This window comes from Hylobates moloch, unplaced genomic scaffold (genome assembly GCF_009828535.3).
Source record: "Hylobates moloch isolate HMO894 unplaced genomic scaffold, HMol_V3 SCAFFOLD_1, whole genome shotgun sequence".
Lineage (NCBI taxonomy): Eukaryota > Metazoa > Chordata > Mammalia > Primates > Hylobatidae > Hylobates > Hylobates moloch.
This window is the reverse complement of record NW_026652276.1, coordinates 196793092-196813155: the sequence shown is the minus strand read 5'-3', so window position 1 is coordinate 196813155 and position 20064 is coordinate 196793092. Positions and strand designations below refer to the sequence as shown.

General features: G+C 33.8%; 1 protein-coding gene across 2 annotated transcripts in view; it reads left to right on the top strand.

Moving 5' to 3' along the window:
- TFEC (transcription factor EC) overlaps window positions 1–17211 on the top strand; it is a 178176-nt gene extending 160965 nt beyond the window's left edge. Inside the window, exons 3-6 of one of the 2 annotated variants that reach the window (XM_032761510.2) lie at window positions 103–159; window positions 4083–4158; window positions 10355–10502; window positions 11456–17211. In XM_032761510.2, the coding sequence (XP_032617401.1) occupies window positions 103–159; window positions 4083–4158; window positions 10355–10502; window positions 11456–11836 (662 nt within the window). In that variant the 3' untranslated portion in view covers window positions 11837–17211. The remainder of the gene's footprint in view (window positions 1–102; window positions 160–4082; window positions 4159–10354; window positions 10503–11455) is intronic. The other variant, XM_058435663.1, reaches the window with a different exon arrangement.
- The last annotated feature ends 2853 nt before the right edge of the window (window positions 17212–20064 follow it).

The window sequence follows — 20064 nt, the reverse complement described above, 5'->3', positions numbered from 1 at the left end:
GCAAATAGTATTTTATTTTCACCTAGGAGTTCTGAATTATGTTGCCTGGAGGGGTTTTAAGGTAGAACTAAGCATGGTTTTTATTACTTTTCTTTCGATCAGAAACTGACACTAGAGCTTTAGCAAAAGAGAGACAAAAAAAGGACAACCACAACCTCAGTGAGTATATATTTTTCCATATAAAATTAATGCAAAAGGAAATGCATAGAGGTTAAAGTATGTGGTCTTTTATTATACTCCATAAGTATTTTGATGTCAGATGGCCAAAATTAATTACACATACAACTTGATTTATTCTGGGAAATATTAACAATGTGAACTCTCAGAAAAGCTATCTATTTTCACAAAATGAAACATCTCGAATTCCCTCCTTGATCATTCACTTCCAAGGAGGCTGCCTGTGACTGAGATGAGTGCATTTGGTTACATTTGAATTCTGTTGTGACTCACTGACTCAAAGGTTTAAAGAGATAAAAGTGACTTTTGAAAATCTACAACATTTAAATAATAAGAAACATAACTCCAGGTTCTCATTTTTCTGTGTCAATTTGCTCCTCCCTTCTTAATGATATGTTATCTGAAAGACATTGCTGTGTTGCAGTGCTGAATTTCACCTCTGGAACAAATAGAGCTCTCATGCCTTCCTAAGGGTCAATTAGACTCTGATAACAGGTCATATGAGATGGAGAAATCGGGCAAGAAAAGTAGATTGGCAGCGAGGCTGAGCTTTAGAATGCTTGGTCATGTCTGAAGTGTGTAACTGTCTCAAGTGAGCTTGACTAATTGAGTGTGAAGCCTTTTCATTCTGGAAGCCAAATCAAAAACTGAGAACAGAGTAGAATGAAATTAAAATAAATAAAATATTGCAAATTCCTAAAACTAATGACTAATTTCCTTACGTATCACTAGCTGAAATTGAGTATACACGTACCTGTGAAACCTGCATCTGTTCATAAAGCACCTGCCTGTGTCACAGTGATGTTTGCTGAGTGTGTGACTGTAAGACAAGAGCTCGTACGTGGTCATAACAGTCCTCCGAGAAATGATTTTATTCTCAAAGGCTTTAGTGCCAGAGCAGATAACTTTGGTCCAGATTATGAGTGGGGAGAACTAATGGTTGAGAGAAGGGATTAGTAAATTGAGGAACTATGGACTTTTCTCCTAATTAGCCACTGAACGATTACTGACCTTAATCCTACCTTCTCTCTTCTGTGTCTGCAGCTTAGACAAGTCATTTAATGTAGAGTAACATGGTGTCCTGTATATCCATTATCAAAGTGTTTCTTAAGCTAGGTACACCTGCTACATCGTCTTGCTTTTGGAGGAAACAAAGACTTAAAAAAATTATAAGTTTTAGCCGGGCGCGGTGGCTCACGCTTGTAATCCCAGCACTTTGGGAGGCCGAGGCGGGCGGATCACGAGGTCAGGAGATCGAGACCACGGTGAAACCCCGTCTCTACTAAAAATACAAAAAATTAGCCGGGCGTGGTGGCGGGCGCCTGTAGTCCCAGCTACTCGGAGAGGCTGAGGCAGGAGAATGGCGTGAACCCGGGAGGCGGAGCTTGCAGTGAGCCGAGATCGCGTCACTGCACTCCAGCCTCGGCGACAGAGCGAGACTCCGTCTCAAAAAAAAAAAAAAAAAATTATAAGTTTTAAATAGAATGAATCTAGAGAAACCCTAAAAACTTGTGATAATCATAGCAAAATTACAAAGGAAGCCCAATTTACCAGAAGTTTACATAAAATTATGTTCCATTCTTCATAAAGACCGGGAGGCCAGGAGTGAATTTAGAATTTTCAGCTCTTAGGAGTTTGGCGTGAAAATGTCAGGGCAGGGCAATGTCAGCTCTCAGCTTGCAGTCCCCCATTCTTCTTTCAGCACCCCCTATTCCATTCTGTGCTACAAGTGGCCTCAAACGTGACTGTGAACACCCTGTCCTGTACATTCAAGCTCCATATACAGCCCTGCAAACAACTGCCCATTGGTCAGAACTGGGGCCTCCAGTGAGCACACCGGTGTCATGTTCCGTCTTCAGGAGGATGGACCTAGGGAGGTGGCCTGCACAGGCTCTGGAAGTGAACTCAGGGAATTAGGGAGGAAATTGCTTGTGCCGATAACCCAGAGTATAGTTTAGAAGGGTTCCCTTGGCCCTGTGGCTGCCTTGCTGAGGGGAGAGAGGCATGGCCAGAGAAGGCAAGAGTGATTCCTCTAAATATTGATCAGAGTAAGAGCTTCTCCTGCCTGGATCTAAGTAAGGGATTAAGTGAATATGTCAAAAACTTTGTGAAGAGTGTAACCACCATGACATGAAGTAGTTTAGTAATTTCTTAAAACGACTCCTTTACAAATAACTAGTACTAGGTATGAACACCATTGGGGAGCCAGATTTCTCATTATAATCAGCCACTTAAAAATTCATAGACTACTATCTAAGAAGAGTAGAGAAGAAGGTTCTGACATTCTACATAAGATAGATTTAAATAAAAATCTTAAAGAAATGTGACAGGACAAAAACAGTCCCTTATTTTGAGAAAAAAAAACTGCGAACTTCCTTCATAGTTGTTCTTCATCTTCTATTTAAAAGTGTGGCTTATAAGAGTTAATGTGTGTGGACACAAAATTATTAATAAATTCTTACTATTTTATATATATGCATGTTATATATATACATTTCTATATAAATATATGTATTATATGTGTGTATATATGTTTCTATTAGCTTTACCTTGATTTTCTAGTCAGTGTTTTTTGTGGTGTCATTTTGCTGTTTTTTGAATTATGTGCACAGGGGAAATAGGATTGGTGAAGAGGGAAAATAAACTCTTACCAGAACCAATTATATTCTCATTTTAGAGGAATCACAATGTATTATTCCTAAAGGTCAAATTCATTCATGTAATTTGCTTTGTAGAGTAAGTTCATCAAGGCAATTGATAGTCTTTGATGACTTTCCTTGTTTCTAGTAGCAGTTCATAATTCTCAAATATGAACTGTTTAAGTATTTTCCAACATTTAAAAAAATATATTTTCCTTCTTCCTCATATCCTTTTCTACCTTTATTTCCCGAAAGCTTTAAACATATCTGTTGAAAAAGATACCATGTATATGTTACGGTTCTTGATATTAGGAATATGGAGTAGAAGACTGCTCTTAGAGAAGAGTAATACAGGAAATTTGACAGATATATATTGTATGTTGAACATTTACGATGTTCAGAAATTGCCATAAGCAATGAATGTATGGAAATGCAAAAAGAGAAAACCGTCTCTGAATAAGAGCTTCTATGAGTAGTTTTCAAAGCATTGGCCCTACAAAAACAGTATCAGCATCACCATGAAACTTGTTAGAAATGGAAATTCTTGCCCACTCTTGTCCCCCTAATTCCAGGACACACTAAAATTAGAATCTTTAAGTGTGTGGTGCAAATCTATTTTAACAATCTTTCCAGGTGTGTCTAAAGAGTGCCAAAGTATAAAAACCACTTATTTATATATTATTGGAAACTAAAATAGAAAAGTAAATTTACAGTCTAATCAATATACATTTATTTACCACCTCCTATATGTCAAGCTCTCTGGTGATACAAAAATAAGTAAGTTAGGTCCCTGCCCTCAAGGAGATCACAGAGTCTAATTGGATACACAGACCTACTATGTGCTAAACATTGCGTTAGGCTTTGAGGACAGTATATGAGAAGAGTAAAGAGTGTTGCACGACCTCAAATGATTACCATCCTGATGGATTGACAAATTGCAATGTATGAAATAATCAAACAGATATACATATTAATATATACTTATACACATTTCATTATGAGTATTATAGTATTTTAAAGAATTTTTAAAAATGTTTTGTGACAAAATGTTTTTAAAACAGTGTAAATCATAGATTTATAATTCTAATATTGAAATCTTTACTTTTAGAATAAGAATTTTTATTTTATTCTTGAGAAGTATTATCTTTTGACTAAATGGAAAGTTTTTTGCCCATTGTTTTTAAAAGATTGTTAAGAAAGTTTACAGCTGACCAAAAGTGAACTGTGCGTTAATGAGAATAATCAATAATATTTCTTCTTTAATAGTTGAAAGAAGAAGAAGGTACAATATTAATTACCGAATCAAGGAGCTTGGCACTCTTATTCCAAAGTCTAATGATCCGTGAGTTCAACAATCATTTCTATAATAATGTTATAATTTAAAGACCCCCAAAATGAATGGGAGGGAAGAGGGGAGGAGAGAACCAATGACTAGGAAACTAAGCAGCTTATGGCAAAAATAAGGCTATTGCTGGGCTCATTTTAAAATGTCTATTCCAGGCTAATTGTTATCGAGCATCAGGGCTGTTACTAAGAGTTGTCCTCTTGAGCTATAAGAAGTAAATAAATTATTTCTCCTCAGTTCATAGTGAGTCTTTCTGTATGGTGACAATATTGTCAAATTTAGTGTTAATGTCAAATATTATTTATGATGCTGACCAGTATATTCAATTTTTATGAGTGTAACAATTCTTCCGATTTAAAATTTGTGTGCAAGTGAAAATAGAATTGTTAGATTTTCCAAGGTCCCCGAATTTTGGAGACACACAAGTAACAAATGGAATTATAAAAGCATATTGATTGATGCTGACAAGGCTTTGTGCTGTATGCACAAAATGTCCATCAAACAAATTACTTACTCTTGTAAATATTGAGAAATAAAGTGTCAACTTAAAATGTTGAATGTTTCTTTAAAAATGCGAACAACTGTAATCCCAGCACTTTGGGAGACCAAGGCAGGCAGATCACTTGAGGTCAGGAGTTTAAGACCATCTTGGCCAACATGGTGAAACTCTGTCTCTATTAAAAATACAAAAATTAGCCAGGCGTGATGGCGCATGCCTGTAATCCCAGCTACTCAGGAGGCTGAGGTGGGAGAATCGCTTGAACCCAGGGGGCAGAGGTTGTGGTGAGCTGAGATCATGCCACTGCACTCCAGCCTGGGCAACAGAGCAAGACTCCATCTCAAAAAAAAAAAAAAAGGCAAAAAAATGGAATCTTTAGCATTAATAATGATTTGAAAATATTTCATTAAAACTGAGAACTTTTTTTCTCCAAATACTGGATATTATTTATTATCCAGAAATGATCATGTTTGATAAAGTGATACTTGTGGGCCAGGCACATTGTCTCATGCCTGTAATCCCAGTACTTTGGGAGGACCAAACAGGAAGATTGTTTGAGGCCGGGAGTTCAAGATCAGCCTGGGTGTGATCCCACCTCTAAAAAAAAGAAAGAAAAGAGAAAAGAAAAGAAGAGAAGAGAAGAGAAGAGAAGAGAAAAGAAAAGAAAAGAAAAAAGAAAAGAAGGAAGGAAGGAAAGAAAAAGAAAAAAGGGAGAGAGAGAGAAAAGAAAGAAAAAGAAAGAGAAAAGGAATAGATAAGAAAGAAAGAAAGAAAGAAAGAAAGAAAGAAAGAAAGAAAGAAAGAAAGAAAGAAAGAAAGAAAGAAAGCGAGCAAGCTGGGCATGGTAGCATGCACCTGTACTCCAAGCTACTCAGGAGGCTGAGACACAAGGATCACTTGAACCCAGGATATCAAGGCTGAAGTGAGCCATGATCACACCACTGCATTCCAGCCTGGGTGGTAGAACAAGACCCTACACATACACACATAAACACACACACACACACACACACACACACACACACACACACACGTTATGTTTCTGAGATTTTAAAGCACTTTTTCTCTAAATCCGAATTTGCTCATTTACTTGGACAATTCAACAATTTCTTAGAAAAAGGAATGCAACATTTGTCCTTATATACATACTAGATTGTGAAGACATTTAGGGTCTGAAGAGCTCAGGCCTAATTTGGACTCTACTCCAAACTCTTCAAATCTTTTTTTTTTTTTTTTTTTTTGAGACGGAGTCTCGCTCTGCCGCCCAGGCTGGAGTGCAGTGGCGCGATCTCGGCTCACTGTAAGCTCCGCCTCCCGGGTTCACGCCATTCTCCTGCCTCAGCCTCTCCGAGTAGCTGGGACTACAGGCGCCCGCCACCACGCCCGGCTAATTTTTTGTATTTTTTTAGTAGAGACGGAGTTTCACCGTGGTCTCGATCTCCTGACCTCGTGATTCGCCCGCCTCGGCCTCCCAAAGTGCTGGGATTACAAGCGTGAGCCACCGCGCCCGGCCTCTCTTCAAATCTTTTAAAGTCTCTAAACATGTGATTCTGTTAGCTAAAGAAAACACTTGTCTTCCCTATATGCCTGCATTTTTATAAAAATAAAATCAAATAAGGTGTATGGGAATAGTTTGCAAGTTATAAAGTTTTATGAGAGATTATTACTCCAAATTTTAATAAAAACTTTATCTAAAGACTCCTTTCTAGTTCTAATTCATTTTCTAGAACACAGGATGGTTAGTATTTTTTGTATAGGGCCAGATAGTAAATATTTCAAGCTTTGTGGGCCATACATAAAGTCTTTGTCACAATTATTTAACTCTGGCATTGTAGCATGAAAGCAGACACAGACAACATGGAATGAATGAGCTTGACCTCATCCAGTGAAATTTATTGACAAAAATAAGCTATGGGCTGTAGTTTGTCTACCTTTGGTCTAGAATATGAAAATTCAATTTATGATAGACTCATATCTAAAAGAGACCAGAATTGGGAAAACTGCATTGCAAGCATTGTTTTTCTCTTCCTTATGAATCTCAGAAAGGAGGGTTATTATTTGTTTTAATTCTATTATGTTGTATGTAGGCAAATAACATTTATTTGGGGTCTAATGGAAAACACATTAATTAGATGCTGACTATGTCTATACATGGATTTTTCCGTATATCACAGGTAGAGAAGACACTTCATTGAAATGTGTGACATTCCAAAAATTTCAGTACTAATTCTGTTTAAATACATTTTATTTCTTGGCTTGCTGTGGCCTCACCTGTTACTCCAGTGTCCCTCTTTAGGGTTTAGCAATGAGGGTCCCGTGATTGAATCCAGAGTGTATCCTCTTAAAATGGACTTTACCTGAGAACCATGGTCTGGCTCCACGGACTAAGGAGTACCCATCTACGCGACAAAATTATTCTGGATCCATTTGTCGAATTTTCAAATGTTATTAGGGATAATCTAAAAGTCACAGGAAACAAGAATGCTGGGGAAAGGGAAGGGTAGCATAGAGTAGGCAAATTTACTTTGAGGGTGAGTAAATAAAAGAAGAAATGACATTATTATGTTATGACGATGAGGAAATTAACAAACAGTGGATCTGAAAAAAAAAGACCATACAAGATTTTAGTCTGAGTTTAGCAAATTTTTGAATAACTTGTTGAAAGGTGACTACAACCACTAAAATGACTAAGAACAGTTTTTAAAAAATAAAAAGTACATCAGACAATACAATTATCTAGTATGAGATATTTCAAATTATGTGCCATACCTATTAACGAGTCATGGAATCACTCAAATGAGACAAATGCAGCATTTTAAACAAAAAAGGAAGAATAGCATTGAAAATATGAGAGTATTACATGTAAAGAGAATAGGAAAGCCCTGTGAAATATTTGTCACAGTTTTATTTACTAAGAGTGTGCCAAGTCACTATATAAAACGTATTTCTTATGACAGATGCATTTGAAAGGTGGGAAAGCCACAGGTTGGCAGAAAGAGTACTGCATTGAGTGAGGAAACCCGGGGCTTATCTCCTAAACACCATATACTCTTGGGCAAATAGCAGCAACTGTGGCATGGTTGGCCTTTGAGTACCTTCCCAGCTCATGATTGGAATATATTTTGGAGTTGGCTTAGGAAATAAAAACTAATACCTGAAGACACTTTGAATTCTATGAAGTTTTTATTTTTATGTATCAAAACATTCAGAAAGTTCTATTTATTTGCAGTCAAAATGGTGAGGTCAGAAGGAAAAGTAATATAGAGAACAGCTGTCATTGAGACATATAGGTTGAGAAAATTACATGAAAAAAACATGACCAGGCAATGACAATCTCTTAACCGGTGTTAAAAAAACAAAACCTAAACAAAAATAACAATCAAAGACAAAGAGTGAAGAGCTTCTACAACATGTAGTAGTTGTCCTCCTTAGCTTTCTTGGAAACACTTTTGTCCATATGTGTTTTTGTGAGCCATGTTTACAAAACTTACATGAGTAGAAAGTTAAAAGTATTATTAGATCATTAATTACTCTATTGCTCTTGTTTTTGCACTGTAAAAAGTTTTCTAAATAGTTTGAAGTTTTTTAACTTTATCTTTCCTCCCTTCTACAACCAAATTCCTCCTGCTTTTGTGTAAGAATGATAGTTGGCGTAGAATATGAGACCTGACAAAGCTTTCTAAGTCAGGAGTCACAAAATGTTGAAGAAAAAAAAAAATTCAAACCTGTCATAGTATTATTTTCTTTCTTTTTAAAATCTTTTTTTAAATTATTTTTTAATGCTTTTAAGTGGTTGTACACTCCTAAGATAACAACAGATTGTACATTTTCCATAGTTTTGCCTGGCAGCACTCCTTACTCTAATTTATACATTTGTATTATCTGTTCTGACTGTAAATGCATTCAGGCTTTTAATCCACCAAAATTTTAAGATCTTAAAAAATTGTTGTGCAGAAAATGAAAGGCCAGCATTAACTATCAACATTCATTCTTTAGCCATGCCTTTATTGGTATGTCTGTGTTTATATGGTACCACCCTATATAATATTTGTAATGCCTACTTTGTTGACATTGTTTTGGGAGAGAGGCAAAAGTCTCTTTAGTAAATATAAAAAATAATAAAAAAAGAAAGAACCTCATACATTAAAATTTCTTTAAAATAGAGGAACTTAAAAAAATTATTGTAAGTGACATCAGATACAAATTGAAGGGAGGCTCTTTGTGTGTTCTCTACTACCATTTTGAAGGCTTCTTTTTGAACTGATAGTACTTTAAACTTCAGAGTTGGCTAGGGTTATCTTTTTTTTTTAAATCTATTTCTCTGTCCTCAAGTTTTTCTTTCCATGAGAAAAAATGACACAAAATAAAGGTCCATAAGGCTTTTGCTACTACTTAAATTTTAGTTCAGAGTCCATTACACGTTTCAGTTACAGATACTTGGTTTAGCACCAAAAATAGACTGTCTCTCCCCACCCTTCCCACCACAACCATCCCACCCATTCCCCTCACCCTCTGTGAGTGGAATGAGACCAGCAGCCATTATAGCCTTAAAGAAATGACAAAGCATTTTCAAACTTGCGATGTCCATTGACAATGTTTTGGTGCATTGCAGTAGAACAGAGCTCTTATCCAGGCTCCAGTAAGCATTTTCACCTGCTGGTAGAAAAATGTCTCTTCTTTTAATATTTTACTGCTAATGGCATTGTCAAATCACCAAAAATATATGTAGAAAAATATTATATTTCTCTACCTGTGTACTTTATGCTATATTAAAAACATCTTGTGAATCTAAATTCAAAATGCATCCAGGTTTTCCAACAACTCTGATTAACATTTAGCAATTAGTTTGGACTCATTCTCCAAACATATTATTAGTTCTCGTGCAGTATTACATTCATTAATGTATATTTTCAGATATCAAAATCAGTAGCCTCTTCCACAATTTCATATCTTTAATTTCTCCTATCTTAAAAGTAAGTTTTAATGAAATGATTTCTTCTATGCTATAGCCTAAAAAGTTATCCAGTAATGTTTAATTATATTTACTTATCTTAAATATATTTAAAAATAGCTATTCACATCAAGCTTTTAAAAAGTTTTGATGATGTTTGTACAGAAAAAAATGGCTGAATGGTTTTAGAAAGTTTGCTCTGTTACGTAAAGTGATGTTGCCAGAGTCTGATTTGTTTCACAGTCACTCAGGATCACCATTCAGGAGGGACTTTATTTTTTTCTTAGAAACATAAAAGCAACCTTATTAGAAAGTAGGTTAAAAGATTGCTACATTTGGAATGATCTTAAAAAATTTAGGCTTAAGTCCTCAGTAATGTACATTTCCTAGTTCATTAATGCAGAAATACTGCACATAGATTTTAATCTTGGAGTTAATAATAAAAGCAATTTTCACCAAAAATATAAAAACTGTAATGGTAGAATCATGATATTGCATTTAGCTCTCCCACAAAAAGTCACTTTATTACTTTCTTTTGACACTTATTTTCATTCTGGGATTAATTTTACTATATAAGGGCTTCTTAACTATTCTATTAAAATTTCTATTCAGAAGCAATAATATCTAAGAGTGAATAATAGTCATGTAAATCATTATTTCATATTAATGTAAAAGATTTTGTAAGTTCTTATGAATTCCGCTGACATGCACAATTGTGAAAAGGTTATCTCTCCGTTCTATAGTGATATGCGCTGGAACAAAGGAACCATTCTAAAAGCATCAGTGGAGTACATCAAGTGGCTACAAAAAGAACAACAGAGAGCCCGAGAATTAGAACACAGACAGAAGAAATTAGAGCAGGCTAACAGGCGACTTCTACTTCGGATTCAGGTTTTTATAAGAATGTTGCCATGAGCCACATAGCTTACATATGACTCAACTGTCATCAGTTTTCTTTATTGGTCTCATTTATTTTTTCTCTTATTAACAATTATTTTTCCTTTTGAAGGATAATTTTACTGCTTTTTAGAAGTTCGTGAATTGGGTTGTTTCAATTAGGTTTTGACTAGAAATCCAGGATCGAGATAGCTGAAAATGTATACATGTATATACACATATATGTGCATATATGTGTGTATGTGTGTGCGTATATATATATATACACATATATAATGACAACAACAAATTACAAAATGCATAAAATATAACTCATTTCATAAATGCACACATTATTATCCTAATCAAATAATAATACTAAGTAGAACATTTGTTTATCTAGATTATATTGGACATTAAATTCTCCCCTCCTTCTTTCGTTTCTTTCCAACATTGCTATGGATTTCATTGCCTCAAGGCATGTTGTGCCAGTGTATATTAAGTCACTTCTCATCTGTTCGTATAATCCAAAATATCAAAACATGGGCTTTTATAACTCTCAAGATTTTTTAAAAATGTGAGTATGCTTAGCACCAGGTAAAACATTTACTGTTTCCATGAAAAGATCCTGCATTTACGGTGAGAAATTAATGAGGAAGAATAAATAGATGACTTTCTGCTATCTCCAAATGGCTGTATTGTAGTCTGAGCCACTATGGAACCATCATCAGTCATAACCTTTGTAGAACAATGAGACCAAACTTAAAAAAAAATCTGAGTAATCTTCTCAGAGTTATTTTTCATGCATCAGAAATGTATCAATTTCATTATTTGCAAAGATTATTCATAATTTGTATTACTCTTCATTTTAAATGCTTGTTAATATTTTGATTCTATGTCTGGCTTATTCTCTAGTGTGAAATCCAATTTCAAAGACATTATTTAATGATTCTCGTTTGAAATTACAGGAACTAGAAATTCAGGCTCGTACTCATGGTCTGCCAACCCTGGCTTCACTTGGCACGGTTGATTTAGGTGCTCATGTCACCAAACAGCAGAGCCATCCTGAGCAGAATTCAGTAGACTATTGCCAACAACTGACTGTGTCTCAGGGGCCAAGCCCTGAGCTCTGTGATCAAGCTGTAGCCTTTTCTGATCCTTTGTCATACTTCACAGATTTATCATTTAGTGCCGCATTGAAAGAGGAACAAAGATTGGATGGCATGCTATTGGATGACACAATCTCTCCATTTGGAACAGATCCTCTGCTATCTGCCACTTCCCCTGCAGTTTCCAAAGAAAGCAGTAGGAGAAGTAGCTTTAGCTCAGATGATGGTGATGAATTATAAGAAATAAACAGACCCAATTCATCAACTGGAAAGCAATTCTATGCTGGTGCTATGCAATTATGTTCTGTGTTTCATATGTTGCTTTGGCTTATTTTTTTCTTAAAGGAATGTGTTGTTCATGAAAAAATGATAGAAGCAACAGAAGAATTCGCAGGAAGAAAAATCATAGTGTTAATGAATTATTGAGGGTAAAAAAAGGTGTTTTCTTCTTTGACTATGGACTCCAAATCCACTTAAATTCTGTTTTCCTGGAAAAAGGTACAGCATAAGAAATAGCTCTTTATTGATGTTTTAAAAACAGCAACTTGGTGGTGTACTACTGGAACTAATGACTGCAAAGTGTTAAATGACTGAAATATACAAACAGTCTCTTAGTTACTCATTTCCATCTTCTCTTCAACTTTCACATCAGTCTCCAGGAATCAAGATAACATATCTGGTGGTCATTGCCTTTCTCCATTGTCTAGTAGACATGTCTAAAGTTCAAACTTTATAGGAGAAATAAATGTATAATAGATTATCTGTCACTTGTGGTTGAAAGGCAAATCTACAATAAATGTGAGAATTTTCCACAATAAAATATGGATAACTTATAAAAACATTGGTTACTAAAATTAGATCCTCATTTTATTGTAGTTGGTTCAATTACACCAATTCTAAAAGCATCCATGCATATTTATATCTCCAGTCTCTGTTCAGGAAAAGGAACATATTGAATATTTTCCTCAGGAATATGGACCAGAATTGTATCCCTTCACACAAACATACACCTACACGTATGCACATAATTCAGGTAGTATATGTTCTTTTGTTTTCTTCATTCTTCTGACTGCATCAGAATCACATTCCAAATTCTCTTTTCTTATTAAGAAGAGATGCCAGATCATCAATTTTAGTAAATAAAATATTAAAAAGTCCCCCTAAAAGAACAGTTTTCAGGACTTAAAACTTTTTATCAGTATTGGACAGAAATCAATTAGTTGTTGATTTGGTTTTGCTCCAAATGGATAAAATATTAAAAATTGAATTGCCAATTGACAAAACAGTTATTAAAGCAGAAACTATTTCTTATTATTTTCAGTTCTGAGAGGAACGTAAGGTTCTATTTCTATAAGCACTTAGAGTGTCCTGTGATCTTTGGTTGCACTGTTAGCATTTATTGTCAGCACTTATAACTATGATGCTTCATTTAGATTTTTATCTCTTGCGCTTGTCTTAGGTTAGGAAATTAAGTTACCAAGCACGTTGCTCTGTGCTAGACCTCCAAGAGTGATCATCTGATCAATGAGTATTCATGGAGGCATACTCAGAACTGCAGTGAGTCCTGAGAAAATGTAGAAGAGTTGAAAGATACGGTCTTACTCCTAAGGTAGTTAATGAGAATGAATGAAAACAAAAACAAAAGATAGAAGACATATAGAATAAAAAATCTAAGCATAAGCTGTAAATACAGAAGGTCAAAGAAAATGAAAATGAATGACAAAGTTTATGGGAACAGCAGAATTTGACTTCTCTTTGAAAGGCATGAATTGAGTGAAAGTGAGGGCATATAAAGGCATAGTATCAACCAAATGATAAAAGTGAGAATAATAGGGGAAGTATCTTTATAGGACTTTCATTAGAAAGATCTGGATGTCCTAGAAGATGTCCGTTGGGGAGATCTGAAGTATAAGACTGACGACAGGTTGTGAAGGCCCTTAAAAACTATGGTGAAATAATATAGTATTAATATAATAGAAACAAATATTTTTAGTAGCAGGGGGGATGCTAAAAACTAAAATATGTATTACTAATGAGTGAGATGTAATCTTTCATGAATATTAAGCTTTGGGATAAATTTCGAAAGGATCTTTTAGTTACTTCTCACATGGAAAATATGTCACTATAAAATGTGAGACCCTAATGCTAATAAAAGTAGAAAAATAGTAAATCCTATGGTATAATAATTATCTCAGGCTTAGCTTATATCATTTGCTCAGATTTTAGAGAATTAAAATAATTTTATTGTTTGACATGGAAAAATAATCACTAACTTCTGGGTACAGTCATTAAAGCCTGATAGATAAATTCATCTGAAATATGCCATGTGAAACAGCTATTAGAAATATCTTCTCAATAATTTTCAAGAAGATATTACATACTTTTAATTTTATAACAAAATTCCACTTCATTATCTGAGTTGATAATTTGATTAAATGTTAAAAATTATAGATAAGGAATATATTTTGGAGTTCATGGAAAACACACCAGTTTATTAGATAGAGACTGGCTTTGGTTCTCATTTTATCTACTCTTCTCGTTTCTTCATATTTTGAGTAGACTTGCACCGATTATGTCATTACTCAGTCATTATTTTCCATTCTGTTAAGGTACAACTACTGGGCCCTGAAACCTATCCTTCACCATCTTGGCTGAGATAAGGACTTGGCACAGGATGATAGAGCCTGGACACAAGAGATATGGAGAGGGAACTGATATTTGCTGCTACATTCAGATTATGAGATGTCAGGGAACTGTAAAATGGGTAATGAATTTTTAAAGAGAGTAAAGAGTTGTGCTGTGTCCCAGTCAACTGAAATAGATTAAAAATTAATTAGATGGTAGTTCTTACCTTTTTAAGGCAGATCCCTTGAGAATCTAGTGAGTTATAGACCCTCTCCCTAGAAAAGTATAGAACTGTTTATATGGACAATAATTCACATGCATTCAGAGATCTTAGGGATCTCCTGAATGTTTTCTTGGATCCCAAGTAAAAAATTCCTGAATCAGGTCTCTTAGGTGTGCAGTTAATGTCATGTATAACAATGGGGGGACCCCTACTTATCTAAATATAATTATCCCAATCCTAATAATGATGAAGTTGCATAGGAAAGTAATAGTGTACCAAAATTTAGATTATTCACTAAAAAAGTTGTTCATTTATAAAGTAGTCGTTTTTCAAACATGTCCTCCCCACTCAGCAAACTATGCCTTCTATTTATTATATATGGGTCAGTTTCACTATAATTACTGAGTGTTATAAACATCTGACCATAACATTTTGAAATGACGCAAATAAATTTCCAAACAAAAATAATGTGAATTTAAAAGCAAATTATTTGAGTATCTAAGAAACAAGATAGACCCCTAGAAAAATTTATGACTGGCTAGAATATTTTTTGCAGAAATGAGATTTTTCATAATAGTAAAAGAGGCATATTGTTTATCAAATAATACTGTCACAAAAAGCATCAACTATAATGGGACTATTAATACATAGTATACAATTATCCGTTTTCATTTAAAGATTTAATTCATAATTACAATTATAATAAAACTTCCTTTAAAGTAAGACACAATCATTTTATTGTTTTTCATTCTTTTTTCAACAAAATATCCCATCCAATCATTTTTTATATTATTAAATGTTGGCTGCTTTTTCATGGATTCACATTAAACAGCCCTTTCCAACTTCCAATTATCTTAAAATAATGATGACCTCCTGTGAGTAGATACAGCTCTTTACAATTTTTTTTCTTTAGTGTCTTTTCTTCTTGAATTTTTCCTATATCAAATGGAGAATATATGTACAGATGGTATTTTCTCAGTTTATAGGCATATCAGTGACCATGGCTTTCTTTATATAGGTTTTTAAAAAGCTCTAAATAATAAATAGCCAGATGAGCTGGGGACATTGAGAAATAGCCTTCCTCTTCCTTTTTCAACTCATTTTTTCCCACCTACATGACTGTAAATCAAATATTTAATAGCTCTTACTTAAAAAAATAGATACAAAGAATGTCTTGATTTGGTGGGCTCATTTACCATAATGTCATGAGGATAGTTAGATTTCACAACTTTAAAAGGAATATATTTTTATTTTATTTTGAAAAACTGAGTCATATAGGAATTTTCTTATACTTCAAGGTATCATGAAAACACTTTTTTCCTGTTTGGATATTGTGGAATTTAAACATTCAAATAAATAAATGGCATAACTAAGTGTTCCAATTTTTTTTTACAATGTCTTTGACCGTATTCAAACATTTTAGGTATTTACTGACCATCTGATATGTAAGATGTGGAATAAAACTGGAATCAATTATTTCACTGTGTTATCAGTGCAAGATCAACCATCTGGGTTTCTTAAAGACACCTGAAGGCTTGAATTTTGTTTCAGTGTTGATAATGGCATAGTCTCTATGTGCTACATGGAATTACATCATTTATCCCTCCAGTGCCCCATATGTTGATAAGTATGTCAGTTTGACTTAGTATACATATATACAGAGATTTCATTACATTTGCCTAATAAATACAAAATACATTTCGAGTGTTGCTGATCTCATATGTTACATGAGCCTCCTGTAACCATAGTGCATTGATGTTCCAATATTGTATTGTTTGTATGAATTTTAATTTGAAAACAAGGAAACAATCCAAAAGCAGAAAAAATAGCTTTTCTTAAAATTTTCAGTGCTACATTTTCCCTCTGAGGTCCATAGAGAATTTGAATGTATAGGAGATTATCCGAAAACAGCTATTTTGATTAAAAAATATATCCCCCAGGATTCAACCAACTTAATGATGAAATACTATTGTCTACTGCTTTATACATAAAAGGGAACTTTTTATCTGCTTGTAAAGGGATTTTTATGTGTATTTCTGCATAATCAGATGATTTCTATTGTGTTTTCTACTGATGAAATTCTCTGTAAAATGTCTTTTTCTTACATTATCCAACAGGCATAAAGAATAACAGTAAAGACTTTTGTGTTTGTAATACTACCTCTTTTATCCCTGCACTACTGTTTTATTGCAAAAATTCTATATTTTCAACTGTATTTTTTTCCACAGAAATAAATTTTGTTTTTGTGTTAAAGCTGGTAGTTTATGTAGCAAACAAAATATACAAATAAAAGAAGAGACTGATTTTGCTGAAAGAATTACACGTAATCAAGAAGTTACATATTGTTCTTTAAATATGATACTGAATTTTAAAAGCAAACTAAATTCAAGAATCTTATCTAACAGCATAGCAGTTGCTTATGGCATACAAGGCTAAAATTGATTCTGCTATTTAATCTTAATAATTATAATGTAGTTAAAAATCTTTGACTTTAATAGTGTTTTACATATACAAATAGCTGAAGTAACATTCCTATAATTTTAATCTAACATTGGTTAGATCAAGAAAACATTGTTAATATAATAAGACTGTAGAATTTGTAATTATTGCTATTTTTCATTTTTAACAACAAAGTAATGTGTCTTGTTTTCTAAGAAAATGGAGAACTTTGGTGTACTTTAATACATACATGAATCTTTGTAAAAATACCTTAAAATGTACCAATATTTTCTTTGCATATATTAAATGAAAGACTATAATCATGAAATGTTTTACAATTTTTGTTCTGCCTTTGTATATAGACTGCACTGGAAAACAGAGAATGTGGGTTAATCATTTGAAAGGATATTTAAAACAGTCACCAGACATCACAGCTGACAACTACTCACTACATAGTCCATGCTGAAAACAATAATTCAATATTTCCCTATTAATGAAAGTAATTGTTACATTCTTTAATATGGTCTCCTGCCATCTGCTTCACCATGCTGTTATGGCTTTGATTTATGGAAAATATTTATCAGAATGTTGCTAAATTGCTAACAGGCATGATGGTAGCAGTGAAATCACTAAGAAACTCTGCAAAACCTTTTAATATACTAGATGGTCCCCAGACAATCTAGGATAAATAGAATACTGTATTTTAATATGTAAAACATCTTAAAGCTGCTAATTGGTATTGACTAGACCTATCCTTTGATAATGAAATTAATAAGGATTTCAGTTGTGTTAAGACTTTCTAATATTTAATACCATGTTTATGAATTTTTCCCTCCATACTTTATTTTAAAATACTAAAACAGGACTGCTCAGAGTTAACCATAAAGGGTGGTATTCTGTGTTCAAATATAGGTTCTTTGCTTTTAAAAAAAAAGTAATATCATATGAATATTTTTCTTAAAGTATTATCAGTGCCCAAAATACTGATCATTATAGTAATCTTTGTATAGAAAGAATAATCTAATACAGGTAAAAATAAGTCAGGATGACTTTTCTTAAACAGTATATAGGCTGAAAATATGGATGACTGAATGGTTTTGATACTTGATTGTTTATTGTATGTGTAGGTACATCTGTGGTGTGTTTGGGCACACATATGTGTGTCCATGTGGGAGCTTATTTAAAAAGTTTTGTAATTCTTCAGTATTAGAAAAGACTGCGTATAAGAATGTGTTCTTCTTTGTTATTCTTTTTTTTGGCCCTAGAAAAATCTTTAAGCTAAAGAGAACATGTTATTCTTTATTGGAAAATACATGTAGCAAACACTGAAGCTATCTCCAAATCTTTCCTATTAGAGACACACACACACACACACACACACACACACACACACACATCATACATCATACCCCTTACCGTGAGTTGAGTTAAAAGGTAGAAAAGATGAAAAAAGTTGTAATAGGTTTTAATATTTATAGTAAAATAATATTTGCAGCTATAAAACATTAAGATCTAATGCAAGCATTGATTTTATTGACCACCAAAAGGAAGATTAAAACCCCCTAAAAAGTTGTTACTGTCACCTGCAGAGTTCTAGCTATGTGGTAGTGAAGTAGTAAAACACAATAAGGCTTATTGGTTAAGTAATGGATGCCTATCATGTTAAATACGTATCAGTTTCATTAATTGGCAACCATAAGACAAAAGTATTACATTTGAGGTGGTGATGATTTTGATAGGCTCGACCACATTGTGGTTAAGTATATGATTCATGTAATAAGAAAAAGGTGCCTGCAGGCTATTGTTCCTAGCATGGATTAAAATTTACATATTGCTTCTCCTTATGTCAAAACATCTGGTGCTTGCAAATGCTAACATTTTGTTAAAAAGTTTCACAAGCCAGGAAAAGTGGATTGGAAACACTGCATGTGAGTCATTCAAGCATTATAATAGAATAAAAGCTATATTCAGAAAAAATTAAATTGCTGAAAAAAATACTATAGTCGAGATTATAATTTATTTGCTTACACAAGTGAAGAGTGATGTTGTGCGTATGTGTAGAGAAAAAATATTGCTTGAGTTACCTGGTTATCTCTTAAGAAATAGTTATTTCGTATATTTATATGGAACAAGCAGGCCTGTAAGTTCTTCAAGACTTTGCAATCACTTTTAATGTTAGAAGCAGTAGGTAGTTGTGTAAAATCCATTGTGATATTCCTAAGGACAGGAAATAGGAGATATCTGAGGCATTATTTATTCTAGCATTAAATTTCTATTTATTCATTGGTAAATATAAAAAGTAGAATCGAGATGTAGATTTATTACTTTTTCCACACAGGTCCCCAGATCAATAAAGAAAGTCAGTCATGGCAACTCCCATATTCATCTGGCCTTCTGTTCTTTAATCTAACAAGGCTACTCAACATTTTCCTACTTTGAAGGCTTTCCCTCACCAACCCAGTCAACAGTTAACATCACCATTGTCTTTTCTGGCAATCCCAGTCAGCTGGTACTTAAATTCTATCTTTGTATTGTCAATACATACATTACCTTTCTCTCTAGATGGATGGGCACTGGAGGCAAAACATACACCTTAGCTTTCTTTTATTCTACATCACTTAACATGCTTAACATGCTATTTTCTTAATAAATAATTAAGTGATGAGTAATTTTAGGTAAGGAAAGTATGCAAGTGCCAAATTCTTCAATCAGATAATGAAATGGTGCTCACTCAAGGCTGTGACCATTCATTGAAATGTTTACCTTTCAATCTTTCTTTGCAATTATCTCTATTACAGTGAGATAGGAATTTTTGTGTTCTTTGGGCTTATAACTTTGAGAAATGAAAGTAACACTAACTTTTGCAAAACTTGATATAGAGAATATTCCTATTCTAGAATCATTCATTGATTCACTTACTGTTCCTTTAATGAGCATCTCCCAAGGAACAGTGGTTGTTGCTGAAGAGAACATAAAAAACAAAATTCACTGAAATCTTCCAATAAGGTTTAGTAAATATGATGGTAGCAGAGCTAAGGGTATTATGGAAGCAAACATTGGTGCATCTAAACCAGTCTCAGGGAAACGGATACCTCAAGGCAGAGCAAGAGCTAGCTTGGTACAGAGGGGAGGTGAGAGAGAGAGAAGGGGGAGAGGTCCTTTAAGCACAAGCATCCAATGA